Source organism: Oncorhynchus mykiss, chromosome 1 (genome assembly GCF_013265735.2).
Source record: "Oncorhynchus mykiss isolate Arlee chromosome 1, USDA_OmykA_1.1, whole genome shotgun sequence".
In the NCBI taxonomy this organism is placed as follows: domain Eukaryota; kingdom Metazoa; phylum Chordata; class Actinopteri; order Salmoniformes; family Salmonidae; genus Oncorhynchus; species Oncorhynchus mykiss.
Window position 1 is genome coordinate 80359588 of NC_048565.1, and position 27069 is coordinate 80386656.

Here is a 27069-nt window from a genome sequence, read left to right on the forward strand (position 1 = left end):
ACTATTTTAATGCACTGTGTTGAAGTGTTTGTTCTGTGTTTCAACTATGATATCACTAAAGAAATGATGAAAAACACATCTAGGTTATGATAATGACAAGAAACATTGTTGCTATTAAAAATAATTATAATATATTTATATTATAATAAGTAGTAGTGGTGTTATCATGACTCTCGTGCCACAGGGACTTTTATTAGTAGCGATGCGCTGCTGCGCTGACAGAATGATTGACATTTCATCGCGCGCTCTGTGCGCCGCACCTGTTTTAATCCCGCAAGACTGGAAATCCGAAGCACAGGACACAGAGAGTCGGCCGCGCACAGGTTACAGATATACACACCTCATCCCACATTTATAGGATATACTGAAGTCAGGGAGTCGACGAAGTGGGAGAGCAGGAACACGAGTCAGGTTATTATTGTGCCTGCACCCAGCCGGAGATGCCAGGACTTTACAGCCTTTTCGGCATCATGTAGGACAGGATGAAGCCCTGCACACCCGTGTTGATTAGGAGGAGTGAAGTGGACGGAGTGACAGATGCTTCCTTGACCAACTCTTCAAATGTTGATGACCAAAGGATGGAGAAACAGACCTTGGTGACAGCTATCAGTTTGTCCATGAGCCTGGCGTCACTGGTGCTTCTCATCACCGCTATCATGACTGACCACTGGTACGAGACGGACACCACACGGCACAGGCAGAACTGCGACCAGTTCGGTCCGGACGCCAACGAACACAAGAACCGGTTGATGCCCATCTATCACCTGCCCCTGATGGACAGCAGCAATCCTCGGAGGAACCAGGCGCTGCTCCGGGCGATCCACGTCGGGAGTAGAGAGGAGCTCCTGGAAAATTGGAGGTCCATTTTGGGAATGGGAATTTTAGAAACGGAATGCGGGCGCCCCATTTTCTCCACTTACTCTGGACTTTGGAGGAAATGTTATTATCTAGGAAAGGACAAGGACATCGACAACCTCATATCCAAGGGTAAGAAATGCTGTGGGGAATTTGACCCGGGGCCCAGTGCGTTGCAGTGAAACCGCATCCCTTGGAGATATTACTTAACATCCGACCCAATATATAGGCCTATAACTTTCCTGAAAGAAATAGGCCTTTTTGTAAATGCATGCAATGCTGTTCAATGGTCATTTCAATTAATGATATATCCATTGATCCTTGAAAAAAACGAATGAGTTTAGTAGGTTACAACTGACTTAAACCCATTATAACCCAAAATGGAGTTGTTTTTGTTGTAATTTCAGTGTTTGTAAACAAACGATGTATAGCTTCAAAACATGTTTTAAACTATCATGTTGTCCTCTGAGATTCTGTGTGGGTCTAGCCCATCTGTAAGCCATGGTTGTGTATATTTGTGTCCATAACAAATCTATTAATTTGGATAACCACTATGGCCTATGTGTGTAGACACGCTGCATGCGTGGTGGAGTGTGTCCACCATACAGACCTCAGAGAAGCTCTCTGATCTGATCAGCTTCAGACTGCATCTGTCAGAAATCAAGGTCATTACATTTGAGCTGACACCAAAGCCATTCTAGGAAGCGTTGGATGTGTTCAATATACATTATATTTCTATGATCCATATAATTTGCATGAGGATAGAACGTGATATCAATATGAATATATGTGAATAGATTAATGGGCGCCTTCTGTACATAACATGCTGTGAACTCAATCAATTGGAAATTTGCTCAAAAGCTCGAAATCGTGGAGTTGAGTTTGGTCAGCTAGGGTTCTCAAATAAAAATTGAGTATACCAATTAATATAGTGACAATGGAAATGTCAGTAGGCCAACTTTTTGTAATATTGGTATATAGTTTGCGGAAGGGGAGCAGTTCAGATCCCTGTCATACTTAATGCCACAATTCTACTGAATTACAGTTAATATAAGGAAATCAGTCAATTGAAATAAGGCCCTAATCTATGGATTTCACATGACTTGGCAAAGGTGCAGCCATGGGTGGGCCTGGGAGGGCACAAACTCTCACCACTTGGGAGCCAGGCCCAGCCAATCAGAAATAGCTTTCTCACAAAGGGATATATTAGACAGAAATACCCCTAATTTTCATCAGCAGTCCGGGTAGCTGTCTCAGACGATCCCACAGGTGAAGAAGGGCAGGCGTGGTTACACGTGATCTGCGGTTGTGAGTCTGGTTGGACGTACTGCCAAATTCAATAAAATGATGTTGGAGGCAGCGTATGATAAAGAAAATAGCATTCAATTCTCTGGCAATAGCTCAGGTGGACTATCTTGCAGTCAGCAAGTCAATAGCACTTTTTCTCAAAACTTGAGACATTGGCGGCATTGTGTTGTGTTACAAAAGCTGCACATTTTTTGTGACCTTTTATTGTCCCCAGCACAAGGTGAACCTGTGTAATGATCATGCTGTTTAATCAGCTTCTAGATACGCCACACCTGTCAGGTGGATGAATTATCTTGGCAAAGATGAAATGCTCACTAACAGGGATGTAAACAAATTTGTGCACAAAATTTGAGAGAAATAAGCTTTTTGTGCGTATGGAACATTTCTGGGATCAGTTATTTCAGATCATGTAAAATGGGACCAACACTTTACATGTTGCGTTTATATTGTTGTTCAGTACACATCACTCCAAAACATGTTAGTTATCAGAGATGTAGTAGACCTATTTGGGTTGGTGCGGCATTTCCACGTTTGGCTTTTACTAGTCTAGAGGAAGTCAAATCTGCCATCTTGTGGGTAAAATTCTAACTTACAGCCTCTAAAACCCTATTATGAAGTCTGTTCACATGACATGTAGGTCTGAATATCAAAGTAAACCTTATCGTGTACGTGACCATACTATAGCAACTAATTATATAGAGTTAAGATGCTAGAATAAATCATGGCATTAAAGTGAAAGTAGACCCCCTTGGGCTTTATAAAGTCTAGAAACAGGGGAGTCTACTTAATAAATGAGTACAGCTTTTCTCAAGACAACTGTCCTTGAGAAACACTTGCCCTTTTCTATATGTTGGCCTTAACCTGATACACATTATGTTCACACAAGTTATTGTCTCTGTGCAGGTATAGCCCAGCGATGCACCATCATCAAGTACCATTTCTCCCAGCCCATACGTCTCCGCAACATCCCTCTCAACCTGACCCGTACCATCCAGCAGGACGAGTGGCACCTCTTACGTAAGATCCTTTTCTCATTATGAAGGAGGTTCCCTGATGGGCCTGATTCATTCAGACATCCTATTACTCTCCCACTATCTTCCATTCAAAAGGTTGGCATATATTAATTTACATTTACTTCCCGATGTCAGACCTGCGGCGGATCACAGCAGGGTTTCTAGGCATGGCGGCAGCCGTTCTGTTGTGTGGCTGCATCGTGGCGTCTGTCAGCTTCGCCTGGGAGAAGTCTCTCACTCAGCACGTCTCTGGGCTGCTCTTTCTCATGGCAGGTACTGTTACACCCCCCCCCCCCCCCCCTCCTAAAAAAAACCCTCACCTGATTGTGATAGTCCGTTTTCTTAAACAACTGATTTTTCTTGCACATTCTCCTCCTCTCTTTGCGGTCCCTCTTCCTTCTTAGGTATCTTCAGCACCATCTCCCTGTGTACCTACGCGGCCAACGTGTCCTACGACCTGGCCAGGGTCCCTCCCTTCATCTACGGGCTGCCTGCTGACGTGGAGCATGGCTACAGCTGGTCCAGCTTCTGTGCCTGGCTCAGTCTGGGGCTGACGGTGACGTCTGGATGCCTGTGCACCACCTTCCCCATCCTCAGCTGTAGCAGCAGCAAAGCCCAGCAGGGCAAGGGTGCCCCCAACGCCGGTGTCTGACACACATCTTGCTGCGTTTGATATACACTTTGCTGTGTGTTACACACACACTGAGCTGCAGCAAGGGCTTGTAGGAAGAAAGAGTCTAGTATGTCTGTGTCCGACACACCCCTTTACTGCGTCGGACACACCTCTTACTGCATCTTTCACATCAACAGCCTGCTGACCAAGCCCATCCCCAGACATCTGTCTGACACTGCTGCAGCAGGCGCCTGGGACTAACATTGACTCCTATGTTTTCAGGGTGAAAACCCTTCTGAGTGCTTCTACTAGACCCTGCATCTAAATCTAGGTTACCTCCATGGAGCAAAACATCCTGGAATGATGTGGCTCAACCCCCCCCCCCCCCCCCCCCCCCCCATCATCAATGGTTATCAACCCCTGATCCTCCCAGTGGAACCAAAGCGGAGTGTATTTACCTTAGTCTCAGTGGATGTATTCCGTCATCTAATCGCAGACAGTGTATAATTGTTGGATGTGAGTCGTGGTCTGATTGGGTAAATAGAGCTGCAGAATTTCAGACTCCTGAGAAGTGAAACTCAAGAACTATGCATTATTTCCTTCCACCATTAACAAAGTAATTGGAAATATAGAATAAAAGTAGTAACACATTTGGGTTTGACATTCTATGACATTTAAGCTTTTCTCTTCATTTTGTGGTAGTACAGTACACGTCGGTAAAATTCTAACCATGCCAAATTGATACAGTGATGTTCTGTGTTTCACAGGTGGTATTGTCTTTGAAGTGTGTGTGAATGTCTCTTGAATCCAGTGTATCCATCTCCTAAAAGTCTCACTCGGGCTCCACTATGCAGGGGTTGAGTGTGTGTATACAGTGAGGTCCACTGAGTGTGGTAGTAGCAGTCAGTATCTTGACATACTTGTGAATAAGAGCATCTATAGCTCCCAGGCTCACTCTGTGGTAGCTTAGGGGCTGCAGTGAGGGGAAAAGGCTTGGGGTATGGGAGGGGTCCACATCCCCTCCTAATCCCACCCCAGTCCCCTCTCCCTGGGTGTGTGAGGTTACTGGTCTGGGGGTCATGCTTTTCTTCAGCAGGCAGGAGAGCTGGGGACTAAGCAGCAAAACCAGGGTCCCACCCACACGGAGAACTCTGAAAAAACATGATTAATATAAATCAATCAATAAGCAATTCCTTTCTCAACTTTTGCTGTATCCTGAATGTTTATTTGAGCAATTATGAAATTGGGATACGTGATACTACAGTTAGCTAAATACAATACCTTTCCATCTCTCTCACAATCACTGGAAGAGAGGCAGCCATGTCAGTCTTGGTGCCAAACTTCTTCCCAAAAGGGACGTCACAGACAACGACATCCACACTACAGGAAGGCAGTGGAATCTCTTCACAGAAAGGAGGAAAACGAGGAGGAATGAATTAAATCAGGAAATCATGCAGAATAATTTACTGCATTGTGGGTAAACAAATACCATTATACCTACAGTATATCAGGGACAACTGCTACATGCATTAAAACACCTAATTTGATCTACAGTACATACGTCAGAATTAACCACATTTTTATGAAGTCATACATGACAAATGGTCATAAACAGCATACTTCACAATAACTCATGTGTAGTGGATTGGCATTCCTACCCTTGGATGATGCCTGCAGCAGCTGCACCCTATCCCCAAACTTTGCAAACTCCACATTCTGATCAGCTTTCACCAACTGAGACTCGTCAATGTCCAGACCCAGGAAAAAGGCATCCTGTTTAGAGAAAAAAACACTATGAATTTCTGAACAAAACAACATATTTAAGTGGAATTATACAAATGTAATGGAATTAAAAAAGGATCAGCATGTTTACAACATTTTTCTGTCAATTACATCCCTTAACTACATCCACGTCAAAAATCTAACACAAGCATCCCACATGACATAACATTAAAATGGGATCAATATAAAAGGTTCCCTCAGAAGACTCACCTGATATTCATGTGCAGCCTCCAGTAGAATAGTTCCCACTCCACACATCGGGTCTATCACACAAGAGCCAGGCTGGTAGAGAGAGGAGGGAATACATTCAGAACACACTAGGCCAAGCGACGGTGTGAGAAGAGAACAAAATAGTTGGCCCTTTTGATGTTAGCACAGAACCTCAGAACACAACCAAACATCAAAGAGAGGAAGATGAGACCAAACACGTGAGCTGGAGAGAGGAACTCCTTCCATGCCATGAGGTAGCTACAGTACCTTGATGTCTGACAGAGAGGCCATGGCCCAGGCTATAGTGGATCTCAGCCCAGTAGTCTTCATATAACTCCGGTTGGCTAAAGGAAGCCTGGCGAGAAAGAAGGAAGCATACACTATTAGACATAGTCAACTAGAAGAGATATCCAGAAGGAAATAGACATTGAATACAGTTGTCGACACAGAGGGCAAGAACAGGTTCTGATCATGTCACCAACCTGAGGAGAGGTATCCCGAGGACACAGTGGTCATCACTCATATACACATTCACCTACAGAGGAAACACATGATATACAGTGCATTCGGAAAGTATTCTGACCCCTTGACTTTTTCCACATTTTGTTACGTTACAGCCTTATTCTAAATGGATTCAATTAATTACCTTCACACAATAACCCACAATGACAAAGCGAAAACAGGTTTTTAGACATTTTTTGCAAATTTATCAAAACAAAACCTATTTATATAAGTATTCAGACCTTTAGCTATGAGACTTGAAATTGAGCTCAGGTGCATCCTGTTTCCATTGATCATCCTTGAGATGTTTCTACAACTTGATTGGAGTCCACCTGTGGTAAATTCAATTGATCGAACAACGATTTCAAAAGGGCACAAACCTGTCTATGTAAGGTCCCACAGTTGACAGTGCATGTCAGAGCAAAAACCAAGCCATGAGGTCGAAGGAATTGTCCATAGAGCTCCGAGACAGGATTCTGTCGAGGCACGGATCTGGGGAAGGGTACCAAAACATTTCTGCAGTATTGAAGGTCCCCAAGAACACAGTGCCTCCATCATTCTTAAATGGAAGTAGTTTGGAACCACCAAGACTCTTCCTAGAGCTGGCCGCCCGGCCAAACTGAGCAATCGGGGGAGAAGGTCCTTGGTCAGGGAGGTGACCAAGAACCCTGATGGTCACTTTGAAAGAGCTACAGAGTTTCTCTCTATGGTGATGGGAGAAACTTACAGAAGGACAACAATCTCTGCAGCAGTTCACCAATCAGGCCTTTGTGGCAGAGTGGCCAGCTGGAAGCCACTCTCCAGTAAAAGGCACACGACAGCCCACCTGGAGTTTGCCAAAAGGCACCTAAAGACTCTCAGACCATGAGAAACAAGATTGTCCAGTCTGATGAAATCAAGATTGAACTCTTTGGCCTGAATGCCAAGTGTCACACCTGGAGGAAACCTGGCACCATCCCTACGGTGAAGCATGGTGGTAGCAGCATCATGCTGTTGGGATGTATTTCAGGGGCAGGGACTGGGAGACTAGTCCGGATCGAGGGAAAGATGAACGGAGCAAACTACAGAGAGATTCTTAATAAAAACCTGATCCAGAGCGCTCAGGACCTCAGACTGGAGTGAATGTTCACCTCAAGCAGCACGACACGATCTCCTTCGCATATAGTTGATCAGGCTGTTGATTGTGGTCTGTGGAATTTTGTCCCACTCCTCTTCAATAGCTGTGCGAAGTTGCTGGATATTGGCGGGAACTGGAACACGCTGTCGTACTTGTTGAGCATCCCCCAGAGCATCCCAAAACATGCTCAATGGGTGACATGTCTGGTGAGTATGCAGGCCATGGAAGAAAATCTCATTTTATTTGTCACAGGCGCCAAATACAACACCTTACCGTGAAATGCTTACTTACAAGCCATTAACCAACAATGCAGTCAAGAAAATAGAGTTAAGAACATATTTACTGGGATATTTTCAGCTTCCAGGAATTGTGTACAGATCCTTGTGTACAGACATGGGGTCATACATTATCATGATGAAACATGAGGTGATGGTGACAGATGAATGGCACGACAATGGGACTCAGGATCTCATCTTTGTGCATTCAAATTGCCATCGACAATTGTTTATTGTCCATAGCTTATGCCTGTCCATACCATAACCCCACGGCTACCATTGGGCACTCTGTTCACACCGTTGACATCAGCAAACAGCTCCATACAGGTGGTCTGTGGTTGTAAACCCGGTTGGACGTACTGCCAAACTCTAAAATGACACTGGAGGCAGCTTATGGCAGAGAAACGAACATTCAATTCCAACTTTGCGTTTATTTTTGTTCAGTGTATAAACAGTATAGTCAACATGCCTGACTGCAGAATATTTAAATGGACTTTGACACTTGGCATGGTCAGACAAAGAAATATGAGAATCTCCTCACAGGTTGTGGTAATCATCCAATTATGGTTATGGCTAAATTAATATAACCTCCTGATTACCTTCACGTTAGGTTGATGACCATGTATGGTTAACATTACCTCCATGTTAGGTTGATGACCATGTATGGTTAACATTACCTCCATGTTAGGTTGATGACCATGTATGGTTAACATTACCTCCATGTTAGGGTGATGACCATGTATGGTTAACATTACCTCCATGTTAGGGTGATGACCATGTATGGTTAACATTACCTCCATGTTAGGGTGATGACCATGTACGGTTAACATTACCTCCATGTTAGGGTGATGACCATGTACGGTTAACATTACCTCCATGTTAGGGTGATGACCATGTATGGTTAACATTACCTCCATGTTAGGGTGATGACCATGTATGGTTAACATTACCTCCATGTTAGGGTGATGACCATGTATGGTTAACATTACCTCCATGTTAGGGTGATGACCATGTATGGTTAACATTACCTCCATGTTAGGGTGATGACCATGTATGGTTAACATTACCTCCATGTTAGGGTGATGACCATGTATGGTTAACATTACCTCCATGTTAGGGTGATGACCATGTATGGTTAACATTACCTCCATGTTAGGGTGATGACCATGTATGGCTAACATTACCTCTATGTTAGGGTGATGACCATGTATGGTTAACATTACCTCCATGTTAGGGCGATGACCATGTATGGTTAACATTACCTATGTTAGGGTGATGACCATGCATGGTTAACATTACCTCTATGTTAGGGTGATGACCATGTATGGTTAACATTACCTCCATGTTAGGGTAATGACCATGTATGGTTAACATTACCTCCATGTTAGGGTGATGACCATGTATGGTTAACATTACCTCCATGTTAGGGTAATGACCATGTATGGTTAACATTACCTCCATGTTAGGGCGATGACCATGTATGGTTAACATTACCTCCATGTTAGGGTGATGACCATGTATGGTTAACATTACCTCCATGTTAGGGTGATGACCATGTATGGCTAACATTACCTCTATGTTAGGGTGATGACCATGTATGGTTAACATTACCTCCATGTTAGGGTGATGACCATGTATGGTTAACATTACCTCCATGTTAGGGTGATGACCATGTATGGTTAACATTACCTCTATGTTAGGGCGATGACCATGTATGGTTAACATTACCTCCATGTTAGGGTGATGACCATGTATGGTTAACATTACCTCTATGTTAGGGCGATGACCATGTATGGTTCAGATTACCTCCAGATCTGGTTTCCTCAGGTCCACTCTCCAACCCAGCTGTCTGCTCGCTGCTGTTCCAATGATCCTACTCAGATCCTAGACAGACACCATCACAAACAGGACAAAGTCAAATCCTCCTCTATCACCTCATAAAAAAAACACAATAACCTGAAACCTACCAGACTAAACACCTGTTCTCATATGCATTTTGCTTCATAGGTTGAAGTTCCATTAAGAAGCAAAGATGTGACAAATACCTTCTCTCCTCCAAAGTGCATACCTGGGGAGAGAAAAGTCTGGACAGGGCCCCACTGCACCGACAGTTCACTCTGAAAGACACTGTGGATGTCTTTCTGTCACGGCTTCCTTCTATACGGTTCTCTTCATCTTTGTCCCCTGCAACACAGTTTACACTTCCAGAGTCTTCTGTTGATGAAATGTGATCCTTGCTTAGTCCTAATTCTCGTCTCTCTCCCCCTAGCCCCAGCTTCTGTGTTCCATTTGGCCCGTTACAAGTTGATCCCTCAACACCACTCTCTTCCTCCATCTTCCTCTTCCTCCCTGGTAGGCCCAGGCTCAAGGTACAGTCGCTTCTCATCATCAGGTCTCTCTGCAGGCATCTCCATGACAACACAGCTCTGGTCCAGTCACTTCCATCACCCATGAGCCTTGACTGGATACCAGATGGTGTTTTAGCTGAGTGTGACAGAAAAATAACTACAGTAAAAATATAAAGTCCTGTGCAAACCATTTAATTGCAGCTTCATACTTTTAATCAGGGAGGATAAATATTCATACAGAATATTTGGTAGGCTTACCTGTAGGGGCCGAGAGTCGCTTTAGAAGTAGAAACAGCCTCTCTGCAGATTTCAGCTCCCTCACTTGCTTTATTTCAAACGAGGTGGTGAAGAACACTTTTCCAGGGATGTGATCCACCTAAACAATACACATTATTTAGTGCAAACTAAGAATTCCCTAACATATAATCATGTCAACAACATGAACTTTACAGTTGTTAATAAGAAAATATTAATAGAGAGCCAGGATGTACGATTGGCTTTTTCCAAGCAGCCAACCTATGCAATATGCATGCGCAGTCAGCGGCCTGGCTTCCGGCTAGTTAAGAGGAAGACCATTTTATATAAACGGTATTACTTTATTGGCTAGTGTTTCATATAAATTCATTGCACATTATTACTACCGTTAGCTACACGAATACTGTAGCCTGGAACTAACTTGACTACTCACATCTTTGGCTGCAAGTTTGGTCTTCACCTCCTGAATCAGGAAAGGCTCCATGCCGTTCCCTGCGGTGCAATATAACTTTAGAGCAGCACACTGACAATTTGAGTCGTTCATACTGTCGAGTTTAGAAATGCTAAGCTATAAAAGTAAAACTCGAAATCTCCATGCCAGTACCTACGTGGGCTGCCATGTTGTTTTGTTTACACGGAAACGGAAATACCGAAGAGGCAACTGGTTATTTCCGCGATGACCAGCAGAGGTTGCTTTAGCACTACAAAAGAGCCTCAATAACACAACTGACAATTGCTAGTTACCACAATCACAAAGTCCTAAACCCCGCCCATTTCTAAAATGTATCAAAGTTATTTTAAACCTAACCTTAACCACACTGTTAACCTTATGCCCAACACTAACCTTAGATTAAGATCAAAAAGCAAATTTGTGTTTTCATAATTTTTTTACGATATAGCCAACCTTGACTGTGGCTGTGGTAACTAGTGATAACCCTGAGAGTTGGGTTATAAAAGTGAATAATGCCATGTAAGGAAAGAGCACTTTACGAATGTTTCTGTGTATCATCCTTTGAATGTGCCAGAGTTGCTCATACATTTTCATGTAGATTTGCATGATCACATAGAAGGCATCCAAATAAAATGCATCAATACTTAAATGGATGAACTGTTTGGGAGAGTGTTGTAAGTTGAGCCATTTTTTACATTCAGTATGACTCCGTCAAGGGAAATATAGTATTATTTATAACAAAGATATCTACATAGATTTCAGGATGTATTGTATTCCTGGAAATAAACATGACAGTTTGCAAAACATAGCTTGTGAAGAAATGTTTTTAAAAGTATCTTGGTACATCTTACCTTGTATTTGGGGTCAGTTGAAAAGAAGGACTGGGTAAGTTGAGAGCCCTACACTTTTCTGTATTGTATTAAATATGACCTTTTGAAAAGCATGTCTATCTTTATTTCCAAAACACAATTCATCACAATCATTTTTTCTGTGTATTTTAATCATTTTCTTAATCATAATTTTTTAACACAGGCGTGTTACACCTAAAAACATTTGTGTACTGTTTTAAACACTTCGCATAGGCCAGGCCCTGGTGTTACCTTATATCCCAGCGATAATTTCTTGCTTTAGAAAACACTTACATTGGCTAAACTTACCCCGTGGCCATTGACTCAATTTACCCCAAGGTACATTTTTGACCTATATTAGCCCCTACAGTTACAAGAATGCACTTTCATGCTCGGGTTTAGGACTTCATGTTGAAGCTAATAGAGACCCCAACTGATGTATAGAACAATCTTAAAATGATCTACTTCGGTTTAGATACAAGAATCATGAAACCTCTAACACAATAAATGCAAATCTGTTTTTTGGACCTAACTTGTTACCACTTTTTCCATGTGGTTTCTTCCTTTCCATGAAATGATGACCTCTTCCTAAATATTTGGTCAAATTATAAATGTTGTGTATGGTTTCCTAGAAACAAGGGTTGGCTCAACTAACCTTTTGGCTCAACTTACCCAACTATTCCCTAAACAGGCTTCCATAATGTCTCTGGCATTGAAAGCAATGATTATTTGTGGGAACTTTCTCTTAGTCTTTTCAACTCTCAATCACCATGAATCTCCCCTCTGTGACCGTCTTGACTACAGCACAGAATGTTCCACTGACATTGGAGACCAGGTGTTCTGACCTGCTGAGAAGACATGTGCATGCTTGCATATTAAAGTTTTGTCATCTCTCTGAAATGTGTTTGTTTTGTTTAAATATCTAGGCCTACTTCCATAGTTCTGACGTGCATTAGATTGAATGAACACAACATTAGATTGAATGAACACGAAAAAATAATAATTTTGTGTCTTACAATAGAATGACCCTTGTTGCAAAAAATTCCTCAACCCTGATAGAAAGCGCTTCCCTGTAATATATGGGCTAATAACACCGTAACATTGTATAACATTATTGTAAGATTAACATTTGACAGAATTAGTTACAGTGCCTTGCGAAAGTATTCGGCCCCCTTGAACTTTGTGACCTTTTGCCACATTTCAGGCTTCAAACATAAAGATATAAAACTGTATTTTTTTGTGAAGAATCAACAACAAGTGGGACACAATCATGAAGTGGAACGACATTTATTGGATATTTCAAACTTTTTTAACAAATCAAAAACTGAAAAATTGGGCGTGCAAAATTATTCAGCCCCTTTACTTTCAGTGCAGCAAACTCTCTCCAGAAGTTCAGTGAGGATCTCTGAATGATCCAATGTTGACCTAAATGACTAATGATGATAAATACAATCCACCTGTGTGTAATCAAGTCTCCGTATAAATGCACCTGCACTGTGATAGTCTCAGAGGTCCGTTAAAAGCGCAGAGAGCATCATGAAGAACAAGGAACACACCAGGCAGGTCCGAGATACTGTTGTGAAGAAGTTTAAAGCCGGATTTGGATACAAAAAGATTTCCCAAGCTTTAAACATCCCAAGGAGCACTGTGCAAGCGATAATATTGAAATGGAAGGAGTATCAGACCACTGCAAATCTACCAAGACCTGGCCGTCCCTCTAAACTTTCAGCTCATACAAGGAGAAGACTGATCAGAGATGCAGCCAAGAGGCCCATGATCACTCTGGATGAACTGCAGAGATCTACAGCTGAGGTGGGAGACTGTCCATAGGACAACAATCAGTCGTATAATGCACAAATCTGGCCTTTATGGAAGAGTGGCAAGAAGAAAGCCATTTCTTAAAGATATCCATAAAAAGTGTAGTTTAAAGTTTGCCACAAGCCACCTGGGAGACACACCAAACATGTGGAAGAAACGTTATGTTTGGCGTAAAAGCAACACACCATCCCCACTGTCAAACATGGTGGTGGCAGCATCATGGTTTGGGCCTGCTTTTCTTCAGCAGGGACAGGGAAGATGGTTAAAATTGATGGGAAGATGGATGGAGCCAAATACAGGACCATTCTGGAAGAAAACCTGATGGAGTCTGCAAAAGACCTGAGACTGGGACGGAGATTTGTCTTCCAACAAGACAATGATCCAAAACATAAAGCAAAACCTACAATGGAATGGTTCAAAAATAAACATATCCAGGTGTTAGAATGGCCAAGTCAAAGTCCAGATCTGAATCCAATCGAGAATCTGTGGAAAGAACTGAAAACTGCTGTTCACAAATGCTCTCCATCCAACCTCACTGAGCTCGAGCTGTTTTGCAAGGAGGAATGGGAAAAAAAATCAGTCTCTCGATGTGCAAAACTGATAGAGACATACCCCAAGCGACTTACAGCTGTAATCGCAGCAAAAGGTGGCTCTACAAAGTATTAACTTAAGGGGGCTGAATAATTTTGCACGCCCAATTTCTCCGTTTTTGATTTGTTAAAAAAGTTTGAAATATCCAATAAATGTCGTTCCACTTCATGATTGTGTCCCACTTGTTGTTAATTCTTAAAAAAAAACAACATTTTATATCTTTATGTTTGAAGCCTGAAATGTGGCAAAAGGTCGCAAAGTTCAAGGGGGCCGAATACTTTCGCAAGGCACTGTACAATTCGGTCAAAGTTAATGACTGAGAGATAGACCTATTATTATCTTCAAAATGTCTGACGAAGGCCAGCCTTGGACATCCAACTTGACACAACTGTGGGAAGCATTGAAGTCAACATGGGCCAGCATCCCTTTGGAACGACACCTCGTGAGACTGTTCTGACAGGGTGAAGATGTTCTTAATGTTTTGTACACTCCATGTAAATTAATAACGCCATTTAGCAGACACTTTTATCCAAAGCAACTTTCAGTGATGAATGCATTTTACCTACAGGTGGGTCCAGCGGGAATCAAACCCACAAACCTTGGTGTTGCAAGCGCCGTGCTTTATCTACTGAGTAACACAGGACCACCATGTAACAATGGGTTATCATATTGTTGTCATTGAATGGAAACAATCTTTTTTTTCAGAATCTCTGGAGCAGATTGTTCTAATAACAAATCTCTAATAATCGTGGCATGAAGTCATGTTCTATTTGAACATGTTCTGTTTGAATTTGACATCTAGGCCCACATCTCTGCATGTTTCTCCTGCTAGTTAATTCTTTTTCAATTCTAATTTCAGACTCTTCATCAGTGCGATATATTAGATGTAACCATGTAGAAACTAGACATTAATACTGTTTCACGAGCTGCCATTTGAAATAATTAGCTTCACTCTTCTGGTTAAATGCTACATTGTTTAAAATGGTGGACCAGCCTTAGAACTGGCATGATCTATCGCTCTGCATTAACTTGTTTTTATTTTCTACGCCCCATAAAACATAGAAGGGAACGGGGAGTACAGAGGACTAACTGGGAGAGTAGCTACAAGGAAACAACAGGGCAATCATACAACTTCATCGCCACGTCTAATTACTGCATATTAGCTGTAAAATCTTTATGCACTGTTAGGGGTAAATAAACTCTGAGTGAGATGTCTTCACTATAATGACATTGTTTCACTGATTAATTAATCCGCCATTTTGATAAGCAGAGTTAATCTCTTTGGGACCTGTATTGTATGTCTGACGGGACACCAAGGGCCATACAAACCAATTAAATGTTATTTCGCTCTGAGCCTCATTCTCCAACATTACACTTCATCAAGCTATCTCAGTGTCTATCCCGTCTCTACTAACCACGTCCTAACCCGCCCTTTACAAGCTGTAATGTAGCCTCAGAGACTGGCTGAGACAAGACACGTAACTCAGTCTCTCCCCCTCTCTCTCTGTATCTGACCATGTTTGAGTTTGTTAATACTGGGTTGCACTCCCCCCCCCCCCCCCCCACCCCTTTTGCCCTCAGAACAGCCTCAATTTGTCAGGGCATAGACTCTACAAGGTGTCCCAATAGGAATGCTGGCCCATGTTGACTCCTACGCTTCTCACAGTTGTGGCAAGTTGGCTGGATGTCCTTTGGGTGGTGGACCATTCTTGATAAACACGGGAAACTGTTGAGCGTGAAAAACCCATCAGTGCTGCAGTTCTTGACATAAACTGGTGTGCCTGGCACCTACTACCATACCCCGTTCAAATGCATTTAAATATGTTGTCTTGCCCATTCACCCTCTGAATGGCACACATACACAATCCATGTCTCAATTGTCTCAAGGCATAAAAATCCTCTTTCAACCTGTCTCCCCCCCTTTATCTACACTGATTGAAGTGAATTTAACAGGTGACATCAATAAGGGATCATAGGTTGCACCTGGATTCACCTGGTCAAGTCTATGTCACGGAAAGAGCAGGTGTTCTTAGTGTTTTGTATAATAGTGTACGTTCCAACTATGACCATAGAAGATAAAACAATGTGATTTATATTGTGCTTACTGAATGAAGTTAAAAGTCAGCTAGCATTCAGACCAGCCTTACTGATTCAACCTTAGTTATTAACTACATGAGTGGTATGCAGCCAGCTTTGATCCACTACAGTGTAAAAGCACAACCCAATTATCTTCCTTTCATTACACTGAACAGTAATGGGATACAAAATAAAATAATACTATAAGTGACAAATTTGTGAAATGTATGGGCATTATTAATGCTGTAATTCCCTTATTCCTTAGTTTGCCGGTATATTTTCTGAAATGTTAAAAATCTCTTGAACTGTCGAGCAGTACAGTATATCCGCAAAACAACGTGCATATTGACTCAGTGGGTGATTTACATTCAAAGTGGGGGCCTTAAGAGGCATAATCAGTTGAAATGGAAGTAAATGGCTAGGTGTGAGTGTACCCAGAATCTGGGTAATGACTGAGCACATTCATTGTGAAGGTGAGTGACTCATGTTGATTACAGGGTCTGAGCCAATTTCCATGCTCGGCTTCCTGCTAAGCGGCTCTGTTCAGCGTTTGTATTGCACTGCCTCCCCACTTCATGTTCACATGGAAATGAGACCTTTCACTTTGGTGTAGGAACCGAGAGAGAGAGAGAGAGAGAGAGAGAGAGAGAAGACAGCGAAGACGTGACAGCGATGCACAATACCAGAAGGATTTGGGAAGGGAGTGTTTGCAGAGAGACCAGACACAATGAACCATGTGCGGCTGTTCATGTTTGTATAACAGGTTGCTGTAATGTCACTATTGTCATCTAGAGTGATGGTATCATTGCTACTGCTCTGATCGTACCCTCTGATCTAGTGTCTACCATCTTGAAGTTCCTTACTCTAGTATTGCTCTGGCCTTTGCACATTCAGATTGCTGTCATTACCACCACTGCTAACGTAGTGTAATATAGACAATTCCCATAAACTTGATGAGTCACCATTTATAGTTTGTTCTGATGGAAATGATCCAACTGACCCGATTATGTAGATGTGTAAAAATGATATTGTAGAATAATAAACTACATGTATCAATCTGACTCCATTACTATGTGAATGCTATAGGCCCATACTCATGTCCTGTGGGTATAGCCAAGGTTGCGAGCCTTGCGTCACCACTCATAATAATACTATAAAATGCACGTGTCTAGGTTTACCTTTATGCAATTATTAGAGGCTAAGGAACAAAGCACTAATATATTGCAATCAATGTCCTAGCATTAAATAATTGAATTCACCTTAGCTCCAGTGGAGGCTCCTCAGAGAAGGAAGGGGAGGATTATGAGTGATTATGACAACTTCCGGAAGAAATCCTCCAACCTATCAGAGCTCTTGCAGCTTGAACTGACATACTGAAAGCATAAGCTACAGCTAGCTAGCACTGCAGTGCACACAGTGTGGTGAGTAGTTGACTCAAAGAGAGCGAAAGACAATAGTTGAACAGTTTTGTACAAATTAATTTATTCCAAAATGAAGGAGAAGCAAGAGAGAGAGAGAGAGATAGAAGAGAGAGTTCATCCTTTTTTTCAGTTTCAGTTACACTTATTTAGCTAGCAAATGCAGCTGGCTAGTTTAGCCTACTTAAACACCCTGTTTAAACACCATTGTCGTGATCAGTGGTTTCAAGTTTGTAGCCTATCCGTCAATTTTTGACAAGCTGATCATAGCGAAAAATACAATTCTTCTGCATTTCCCGCTGTGTAGCCTAAACATATTTCAAATAGGCTCCCGATAACTCCTGATAAAGATGGGTAGCTGATACTCAGAGCTTCAATAGCCAAATTGATTAGTCACAGGAATCAGGCCTAGTAAAGCCAATGGCCTGTTTTACAAATGGTGGGCATACCACATGGTGGCAGAATGTCCAGGACCGGCTCTGAATCCAGCCACTATTTATCGTTGAACTCAACGGGTTTTGTCTGGCTAATATCCTGAGACATTGTGCATTGTATGTCTATTGCGCTGCACACAATTTAAACGTAGTCTTGAATGATGCATGCCAAGACATACCAGAGATAAGGGACTGTTGATGTTATTATATATTTTATCCACAAAGTAGTGCATTGGGCCTTTAATATTATTGTATTAGTGGACCATTATAGCCGTCTGCAGCACTGGCAAAACGTTTTTCCAGCACCCAATATTTAGTTTTGAACTGGGTACCAGCAGAAAAGTGGTTAAATTCCTGCAGTGTTAACACCACATAAACAAATGTCCTCCTCCATAAAGGTTGTAATGTATCCCTTGGTAAGGTCCGAGGCCAGGAGGAGCAGGCCCGAACCTCACCAACAAACCTGGTGTGCTTCCAAACAAGCCTTACACAACAATTAGTTACTTATCACCAGGGATCCAGGAGGTAATTAAGGCACAATTATCATGCAATTAAAAGGTAATTTGATACGGCAAGACATCAGAGATCTAGTGAATGGGATTTAATAACACTGAGGGAGCAACATTAGCCCCTGCTCAAGTCTGTTCTCTTGATTGTGATGGATCTGAGCCTCTGCTGTGGTCTGATGTCTGTCGCATACAAAACCCTTATTATGTGACAGTTTGGCAGCCTTCTCCAGTAATGGGCTTAGACCCGACAACCAGGGCCTCCCTTAAGTAATGATGGAAGGAAAATGTGCTCCAACTTCAAAGCAAGGCAAAATCAACAAAATACCGAAATATTCTTTCTTCAACGAGAATGTTCTGTCTCTTTTTGCCTGTATGAAAAATAGATTTACTGTCGTGTTTTTATACTGTTTAAAGCCCACAAAGTCTTCTGCCATTCGCACAAATGTTCAATGTCTTCAGATGGCTCCAAAATAATAACCTTCTAATGTCTCTTTGTGTACTTACCCTTCAGCAAGAAAAACACTGAGCCAAAATGACCCAAACCATCAAAAGACAATAACATTTGAGAGAGAGAGAGCTGTTTGGTGTGTATTTAACCACCATTGTTTCTGAAATGTCATAGCAATGATAAAAACGCCATTCCTACTGTTGCTGCTCTTCTCACTATGAGAGATTGCTAGAATATATATAGTTTCCTAGAATATACCCTCGGCTAGACCTTTTACTGTAATATGACCTTGTCACATCTTGATTCTCGACCACTACCTCCGGAGGTCGAGCACGACACTCACTCGACAGTTGCCCCCCTCCAAGCAGGGCAGTGTAAACAGAATTGTCTCATTGAGCACGACACTCCCACAATAAAAACAAAAGGCAACAGTAAACATGTTGTTCCCCACGGATGATGCAGAGTGCACCAACGATGACATATAGCCTATATTAAACCGTTTACAACGTAAAATTCCCTCCAGAAATGAACCCAATAACATATTGATGAAAAAAGCTATATCTTTAGGGCCTGTACATGGTCCATATTATCAGGCAGTTGTGCTATTTCAGCAGTAAACATGATCACCTGTCTGATGCAGCATGGTAGCTACATGGCTGAAGCATGATCACGTGTCTGATGCAGCATGGTAGCTACATGGCTGAAGCATGATCACCTGTCTGTTGCAGCATGGTAGCTACATGACTGAAGCATGATCACCTGTCTGTTGCAGAATTGTTGCTACATGGCTGAAGCACAGGGTTGCTTTTCTGCCTTGTTTACCACAATGGGCTAATCATTAGCTAGATCACATACTCTAAATATGATAATGTTGCTTGTTTAATGTCCTTAAACTCCCACTGACACTAAAAAAATCATGTGTTTTTTTGTGTGTGTTTATAATAGAGGCCTGCTGTTTATGCATTCCAATGGCCGACAAGATTCCCACAGTTACTTATTTGATATTCATGTCAGACACTCAAGATTGTAAACAAAAAAAATTGGAGTTGAGGAATACATTATACATCCCTGACAAGCTGGGATCCCACTCTTTTCAATAATTGCAATCAAAACTGTTGTATTTTCCCGAGATTATATTTAGGAACGTTGCATAGTGACTGGGTTTATTAGAACCATAGACAGATTAGAACACATTTATTTATGTGCAGCAATCAGCTGTGTGAGGAGTTGCGGCTCTCTTGCCAACAACAGTTGATATTCAGTTTATAAATAAAGGACGTAGCTCATGAACAGCTTCGGAAATTAATCTGTTTTTTTACCTCTTAAAGATCCGCCCTTTTTTTCCAATTTTCACCTGAAATGACATACCCAAATCTAACTGCCTGTAGCTCAGGAACTGAAGCAAGGATATGCATATTCTTGACACCATTTGAAAGGAAACACTTTGAAGCTTGTGGAAATGTTAAATTGTTGTAGGAGAATATAACACATTAGATCTGCTAAAAGATAATTCAAAGAAAAAAACATGCATTTTTTTGCATGTTTTTGTACCATCATCTTTGAAATGCAAGAGAAAGGACATAACGTACTATGCCAGCCCAGGCGCAACATGTGCCTACTTGATTTATTAATACATTAATACATAGATGAATAGATAATATTAATACATAGATCATAACTGCGCACTCTCCTCAAACAATAGCATGGTATTCTTTCCCTGTAATAGCTACTGTAAATTGGACAGTGCAGTTAGATTACCCCCCCCCCCCTCATGAAAAATCGAAATTTAACAAAATAACACTAATTTTCAATAAAGGAGGGGGGGGGGGGGGGGGGGACGTCCCTTACTGAGGAGGAGCTCATTCGAGATTGAGGGCAAATCTGGTTGATAACGCGTCAGACAGCAGGAAGATTGTGAAGGATTAAATACAAATATTGGACTACATTTTTTTCTCCTTCTGTTATGGAGTTTGAAAATGCACTGCATATGGTGGGTCATATGAAAACTTGATTAAGTGGCCCACCAGGCCCGTGAGCTCAGCAGATGTTGCCGGGCCAGCAGGCAGCCCTTAATGTCGAGTCCTGCAGTCTCTAGCTAATCCATTCCCTGTATTCCATGTCATGTGCCAAAAACAAAACGCCACCTGCTGGAGAATGTTTTTTATTTTTTATTATTTTTTATTATTTGTATTTTTTTTATTTATTAATATCAAATCAATACACAAAGCACATGAGGGAACACAAGCATACATAGATTACAAATAATAGACAATCGAGCTAGGGGGTACAATATCACATTACAATTACACAAGGACCTTAAGGGACATGCATATACTTGCAAAAAAGCGTAACAGCTTTTTTGTTAGTAGAGCATTTAACTGTCTTAAAATACAGTTCAATTTATTTTTGTAGGGTACGAAAATGTGGTTTTCTGTTTGTAAATTTACATTTGTGTATATGAAATTTGGCCAAAAGAATAATGAAATTAATTACATAAAAATGATTCCGCTTATTTCTATTGTATGTAAAGAATCCAAACAGTACATCTCTCCACAATAGTGTAAAATCTTCATAAATGTGTTCAATTATAAACCTACTGATGTCTTGCCACAGTTTTCTTACATGCATACAATGCCAAAAAAGATGCACAACTGTTTCTGGGTGGTCATTACAAAAGGAGCAATTTGAGTTGATGTTTTCCTTAAACTTCTTCATATAGTGGTTGACAGGATAATATTTATGAATAATTTTAAAGGAAACTTCCTTAATTTTGTTAACAAGTAGGTATGTGTGTGGCAACATCCAAACTTTTTTCCAACAGATATTATCAATAAATCCATTCCAATAAATACAACATAAGGTATAAGGTATACAATATATAAGTATATAAGTATATAAGATACAACATCCTGCTGAAACAAGGATTGTATCGCTCTGTTGTTGAATGGACCAAAAGAGAAACAAATCTTTCCTACTGATGAGTCAACAGGGTCAATAGAAGGTAGGCTCTGAGGGTCAGGTCTTGACATGTTCCTGAATAACATAGCAACACCTGCGGGAATGGCATCTAAAACAATTGCAACATCTTTAGGTGTTACAGGGACCTTGTAAAGTGATAAGAATTCCTTATAACTGAGTAAAAGACCCTCTGCATTTACCAGTTGGCTCACCAATAGGATATTATTTCGGAAACAATATTCTAAAAACAGAGAGGTATTTTTATACAATATATCCCGATTATTCCATATATAATATCTGTGTGGAGAAAAATTGTGTTTATAAATTAAGGACCATGACAAGAAAACCTGCCGATGAAAAGCAGAAAGTTTCACTGGAACTTTGTCAATATTATCATTGCAAAACAACATGAAGTTAAGGCCACCAAAAGTAGAGAAGACATGATGAGGAATAAAATTCCAGATAGAAGTGGGTCTTCTTAGGAATTGTTTTATCCAATTGATCTTAAAAGTATTATTTAAAGTAGTAAAGTCCAGAAAATTCAGTCCACCATTCTCATAAGTGTTCATTACAACAGTTTTCCTAATGTAATGGGTACGGTTTCTCCAAAGAAAGTTGAAAAGCATCTGGTCTATCTCCTTGCTTATTTTACGGTCAAGATATAATGATAGAGCACCATATGTTAGTCTAGAGATACCTTCAGCCTTGGTTATTAGGACTCTACCTTTTAAAGATGAGTCCCTTTGTAGCCATTGATTTAGTTTCTTCTGGGTTCTTTTAATAAGAGGGTTAAAATTTAGAAAGCCTCTAGACTTCTGATCCTTTGTAATGGTTATGCCTAAATATGTAAGTTCTTCTTTTACTGGAATACCATAATATGAAGGTGTCACACAATCTTTGACAGCTATGAGTTCACATTTATTAATGTTAAGATATAGACCAGACGCTTTGGAAAAGGATTGTATCACATTGATCGATATGGGAATTTGGTTAGCGTCTTTCAGAAAAAGTGTAGTATCGTCAGCCAGCTGGCTTATAATAATTTCTTTACCAGCTATGGAAATACCTTGTACAGGACTATTATTTAAAGAATTTGCAAGAAGTTGGGTGATTAATAAAAACAGGTACGGAGAGATAGGACAACCTTGCCTAATTCCTCTCTTTAACTCAAATCTAGGTGAGGTGCCATATTTCAATTTGATAGAGCTGTTACCATTTGCATAGAGAGTCTTAATAGCCATACAGAAAAAATCCCCAAAGCCAAGTCTTTCAAGGGAGTAGAAGAGAAACTGATGCTCTACTGTGTCAAATGCTTTATAAAAATCAAAAAATAATATGAAGCTATCCTCAGTTATTAGGTCTGAGTAGTCAAGTACGTCTAATACTAGTCTGACATTGTTAGAAATATGTCTGTTCCTCATGAAGCCAGACTGTGTTTCATCAATGATTGCATCCAGGACTTCTTTAATTATTTTTGCAAGTAGTAAGGCTATATCTTATAGTCATTATTAAGAAGACAAATTGGACACCAGTTATCGATGAGCAGCACTTCTTTTTTAGGCTTAGGTATCAGTGTTATTAACCCCTGACTCGTTGTAGGAGGGAGAACAATGTTTTTAATACTCTCTAAAAAGACTTCAAATAGGAAGGGAGCTACTTGTTCAGAAAATAATTTGTAAAATTCTGATGTAATTCCATCAACACCTGGTGATTTATTGTTCTTTAGATGTTCTCCAGCCACCTGCTGGAGAAGATAGATTTTTGGCCTAGTTAGCCCTCTCGCTTCGCCACTTCCTCTCTTGTGTGACTCACAAATGTACGTTCATTACTATAGCTCCCGCCTTGGGACAATCAGAGTAATTTTGTAAGTACCGGATCTCTATGGCAAGACGCATTATTCACTCAAATTATGTCAAAATCGGGTCAGTGGACGGACAAACGGAGAACCATCCACTGTCCCCTCTCCGATTTCATTGTGGGGGACAATAATACACTGTAATAGCAGAGCAATGTTTTTGAAACCACTGAAATATATGTGCATTTTCCTAATATTATAAACTTGTTTTATTGAGTTTTTAACTGAAAGTAAGAGCCAGTTACTCTGAAATTGACGCTGTAGCTTTAAGGGAATCTCAACACACCATCATTTTATTTAAAAGAAAACAGGCAGGAATGCAAGTAGCAACTCGCCAGTGAATTTACAACTTTTTAAGTCACACTTTTCCCCATGTAATGATTTGCATGATATTGATGAAATTAAGCTTGGTTTGTTCTAAGGTAAATTGTTCAGCTAACTAACTAGCTAGCTAACTTAGCTAGTACGTTAGTATGTGAGGAGGATGCAGACATGTTGTTTACCAAGCTCTGTATAATATGAATGACACTGTATGATAACTGTACTGTATTTTTACATTCGTATGAGGGGTACATTTTTACAATGCTGATGTTACTTGAGGAATCAAATGTCATTAGCTAGCTAACGTTAGCTATAGCTTGCTAGCTGTTGTACCACATTATTGTCTTCAAACTAAATTAGTGTATGGGCAATTAAATAAACCATTTAGATGTCTGTACATGCTTGTGAATTGTTGCATTATTCAAGAGTGTAATATGGTTTTGTTGCATTAAGCAAGAGTGTAATATGGTAGATGAAAAGTTGCTCGCATAGCTAGTTGAATAGTTTACACGCTTAAAAGGCTCGTTACATTTTGACAGGAAAATGGTCCAATTCACACACTTATCAAGATAACATCCCTGGTCATCTCCACATAAAACTGCTGAACAATGGTTGAGTATTGGTTTAGCATACACTAACACTGTAATGGATAGTTTGACTGCATTCACTATGAAAACTGAAGTCATGGTAAAATAAAACACATTACACGAGTACATGACTCAACGTCCTTGTCCCAGTTTATAAAGTTAAAGAAGGGAAATGTGTTGGAAGCCCTTGGACCATTTTAGAAAGTTAAAGACGGTCAATGTGTTGGCAGCCCTTGTCCCATTTTATAAAGTTAAAGAAGGGAAATGTGTTGGCAGCCCTTGGCCCATTTTATAGAATAAAAGGCTCAATGGTTGCTCGACCTTGCAGTATTCAGTAGGGGGAGCTCTAGTTTTTCCCCTGCCCTAGTTTCTCTCCCTGTTGTCTTGGATTTAGTGCTGCAGTGTAGAAAATCAGGCCACTGTCTGCCATATTAGCTGGCTGCTGTATACAACGGTAAGGAACACACTCCCCGGTAAATGCCTTACAGTAAGGGAAGAGCCCAAAGCTAAACGAACGCAGTTGATATGTGAAGTGTTGTTCGATTATTTGTAACGTTTTTTTATGGCATGGTTATTCATACTGAGAGAATGGCGATATGATGAAATCAACAACTTCCTTTCTGTGCACTGTACGTGATCCTGTTCATAATTATTTTTATTGAATGCTTTTTAAAAACGTTTTTAAAGCTTTTACAAGGTTTTAGCACGTAACCAATTGCTTTATAAAGAGACACATACAAATCATCTCACCACTTACACTAGGCTAAGGATTAGAATGAATTTAGGCTACTCTATAAGGAGGACAGTTGTTTACATGGCATGTACAGTGGCATAACTAACCAAAGGTTAACCTGAGGTTAATGTATAATTCTAGACTGAAACTGAAAGTGTGTCTCAAATGTATACTTTATGAACTGTGTAATAAACACTGTATGATAAACACTCAACTGTGTTTAAGCTTTCTTCCCTATGTCTTCAACAGGCTTTTTTCTCATCGTGCATTTACATCAACAACACACTCGCCTGCCCACCCCCAGATATCCTGACGTTCATCATGGGGCAGTTGTTGGCCTCAGAAAAGGAGCAGTCGGAGGCTCAGGTTGCTATTGGCTCTCTGCTCTACTCCGCCATGTTGGAGGCCGGTGCTCTGCCTGATGTTGCCGTCGACCACTATCTGCTAGCTAATCCAGAGAGCCTAGACTCCAGGGCCCACCTACAGGACCACCTCCGCCAGCTGCAGGGGCACGTAGGTAACCGGGCGCCCACCTACCTGAAGGAGCTGATCAGCCGCCTGGTCGCTTTCTCTGACGAGCCCAAGGTTGCAGGCCTGGTGGGCTTGGTGGTCTCCATGGTGATGGAGACGGCATACGCCTCGTCCAGGGGGTCAGTGAGGTCAAGGGGTTGCCAAGTCGAGGAACGGCGAGCGGAGCTCCAGGACGTTATGGAGGAGTACCTCAAGCGCTGCCGGATGCACTTGAAGGATGAGCAGAAGCTGAGAGAAGACACCCAGCGTCTGGAGGGCCAGCTGAGCTACTTGCTGACCCAGCTGAAGAACACCATGCTCAGGGAAGGCCCCAGCTCCAAGGCCCTGAAGCACTGGGCCAGCGGCGCCGCCTTTCACACGCAGATGCTGCTGCACCTGACCAGGCTAGAGCAGAGAGGAGACCCGCTGGTCGTCCAGGCTGCAATGGAGCAGTACCAAGAGGACTTCAGAGAGATTCTACCTGCGTACAGATGCTACAAAGCCAGTACGGTGACTGTGATAAAGTGTAGGGGAGGGCTGCAGACCGGGGAGGATCCTCTGACTGAGGGGAGTGTGACTGGGTTCACTGTGGTGGATAAAGAGTTAGGGAAGAGTGTGAGTGTACCCCTACCTGAGGACGCTCCCCCTGGCATTGTCCTGATCACTTCAGATATGTGTGCTCAAGCCTATTTAGAGCGACTGTTCTCTCCACAAGGCCCCATTGCAGACCTGGAGAGGTACTTTCTCAACAGCAGAGAGAGTCTACGCATGAAGTTGATGGTACAAGAACCAACGGACCCCAACGAGAGGCTGAGCATAGTGGAAACAGAACCCCTAGACAGAAGATAGCACATGTTCATGTTGACTTTCATACAGGCAAAGGCAAGATGCAAAATCCACAGAACTGAACGAACACTCTTGACTAAATGTGCATTTATTGTATTGTATGTATGATCAAATGTTGAATAATAATCTGGTTTATTCAATGCTAATGTTCTCCTATGAATTTCTGAGAAAATATATTATAAAAGCCCATGAATAATTCCTTCCCACGCAAATCAATTGTTATAATGCGAGAAACTAATTGTACAGACACAAATGGCAAAAGTAGCACAGTTCACAGTACTTAATTGTCTATGGTATTGAAAAGGATGCTTGAGTGCAGTTTGCAGGTTTGAATTGATTTCTTCGTGCTTTGTGGAAGTGGTTCTTTCTTACTTTGTCCTCACATTCAG

The 27069-nt window shown here is 41.4% G+C and overlaps 3 protein-coding genes across 8 annotated transcripts; 2 read left to right on the top strand and 1 right to left on the bottom strand.

Annotated features, from left to right (window-relative positions):
- The first annotated feature begins 228 nt into the window (after positions 1 to 228).
- On the top strand, positions 229 to 4439 carry LOC110530346 (transmembrane protein 178A-like). The gene is made up of 4 exons (XM_021613323.2): positions 229 to 987; positions 3067 to 3180; positions 3312 to 3449; positions 3581 to 4439. The coding sequence occupies exons 1-4, from the start codon at positions 483 to 485 to the stop codon at positions 3826 to 3828; spliced, it is 1005 nt and encodes a 334-aa protein (XP_021468998.1). The 5' UTR covers positions 229 to 482; the 3' UTR covers positions 3829 to 4439.
- thumpd2 (THUMP domain containing 2) lies at positions 4440 to 17337 on the bottom strand. 4 transcript variants are annotated; one of them, XM_036986571.1, is made up of 11 exons: positions 17321 to 17337; positions 10711 to 10769; positions 10281 to 10398; positions 9743 to 10158; positions 9481 to 9558; positions 6264 to 6316; positions 6049 to 6136; positions 5782 to 5853; positions 5448 to 5562; positions 5071 to 5191; positions 4440 to 4940 (listed from the first exon to the last, which is right to left on the bottom strand). In XM_036986571.1, the coding sequence occupies exons 2-11, from the start codon at positions 10759 to 10761 to the stop codon at positions 4622 to 4624; spliced, it is 1431 nt and encodes a 476-aa protein (XP_036842466.1). In that variant the 5' UTR covers positions 10762 to 10769; positions 17321 to 17337; the 3' UTR covers positions 4440 to 4621. The 4 variants fall into 4 exon arrangements, with proteins under 4 accessions (XP_036842466.1, XP_036842463.1, XP_036842473.1 ...); XM_036986568.1 differs by lacking the exon at positions 17321 to 17337 and adding an exon at positions 10882 to 10912; XM_036986578.1 differs by lacking the exon at positions 17321 to 17337 and having other exon boundaries at positions 9743 to 10135; positions 10711 to 10927.
- A 6641-nt stretch (positions 17338 to 23978) lies between these two features.
- Positions 23979 to 26826, top strand: LOC110530352. Of its 3 annotated transcripts, none has more exons than XM_036986600.1 (2): positions 23979 to 24105; positions 25574 to 26826. In XM_036986600.1, the coding sequence occupies exons 1-2, from the start codon at positions 24061 to 24063 to the stop codon at positions 26681 to 26683; spliced, it is 1155 nt and encodes a 384-aa protein (XP_036842495.1). In that variant the 5' UTR covers positions 23979 to 24060; the 3' UTR covers positions 26684 to 26826. The 3 variants fall into 3 exon arrangements, with proteins under 3 accessions (XP_036842495.1, XP_021469021.1, XP_021469012.1); XM_021613346.2 differs by lacking the exon at positions 23979 to 24105 and adding an exon at positions 24954 to 25045; XM_021613337.2 differs by lacking the exon at positions 23979 to 24105 and adding an exon at positions 25053 to 25220.
- Positions 26827 to 27069: the final 243 nt, after the last annotated feature.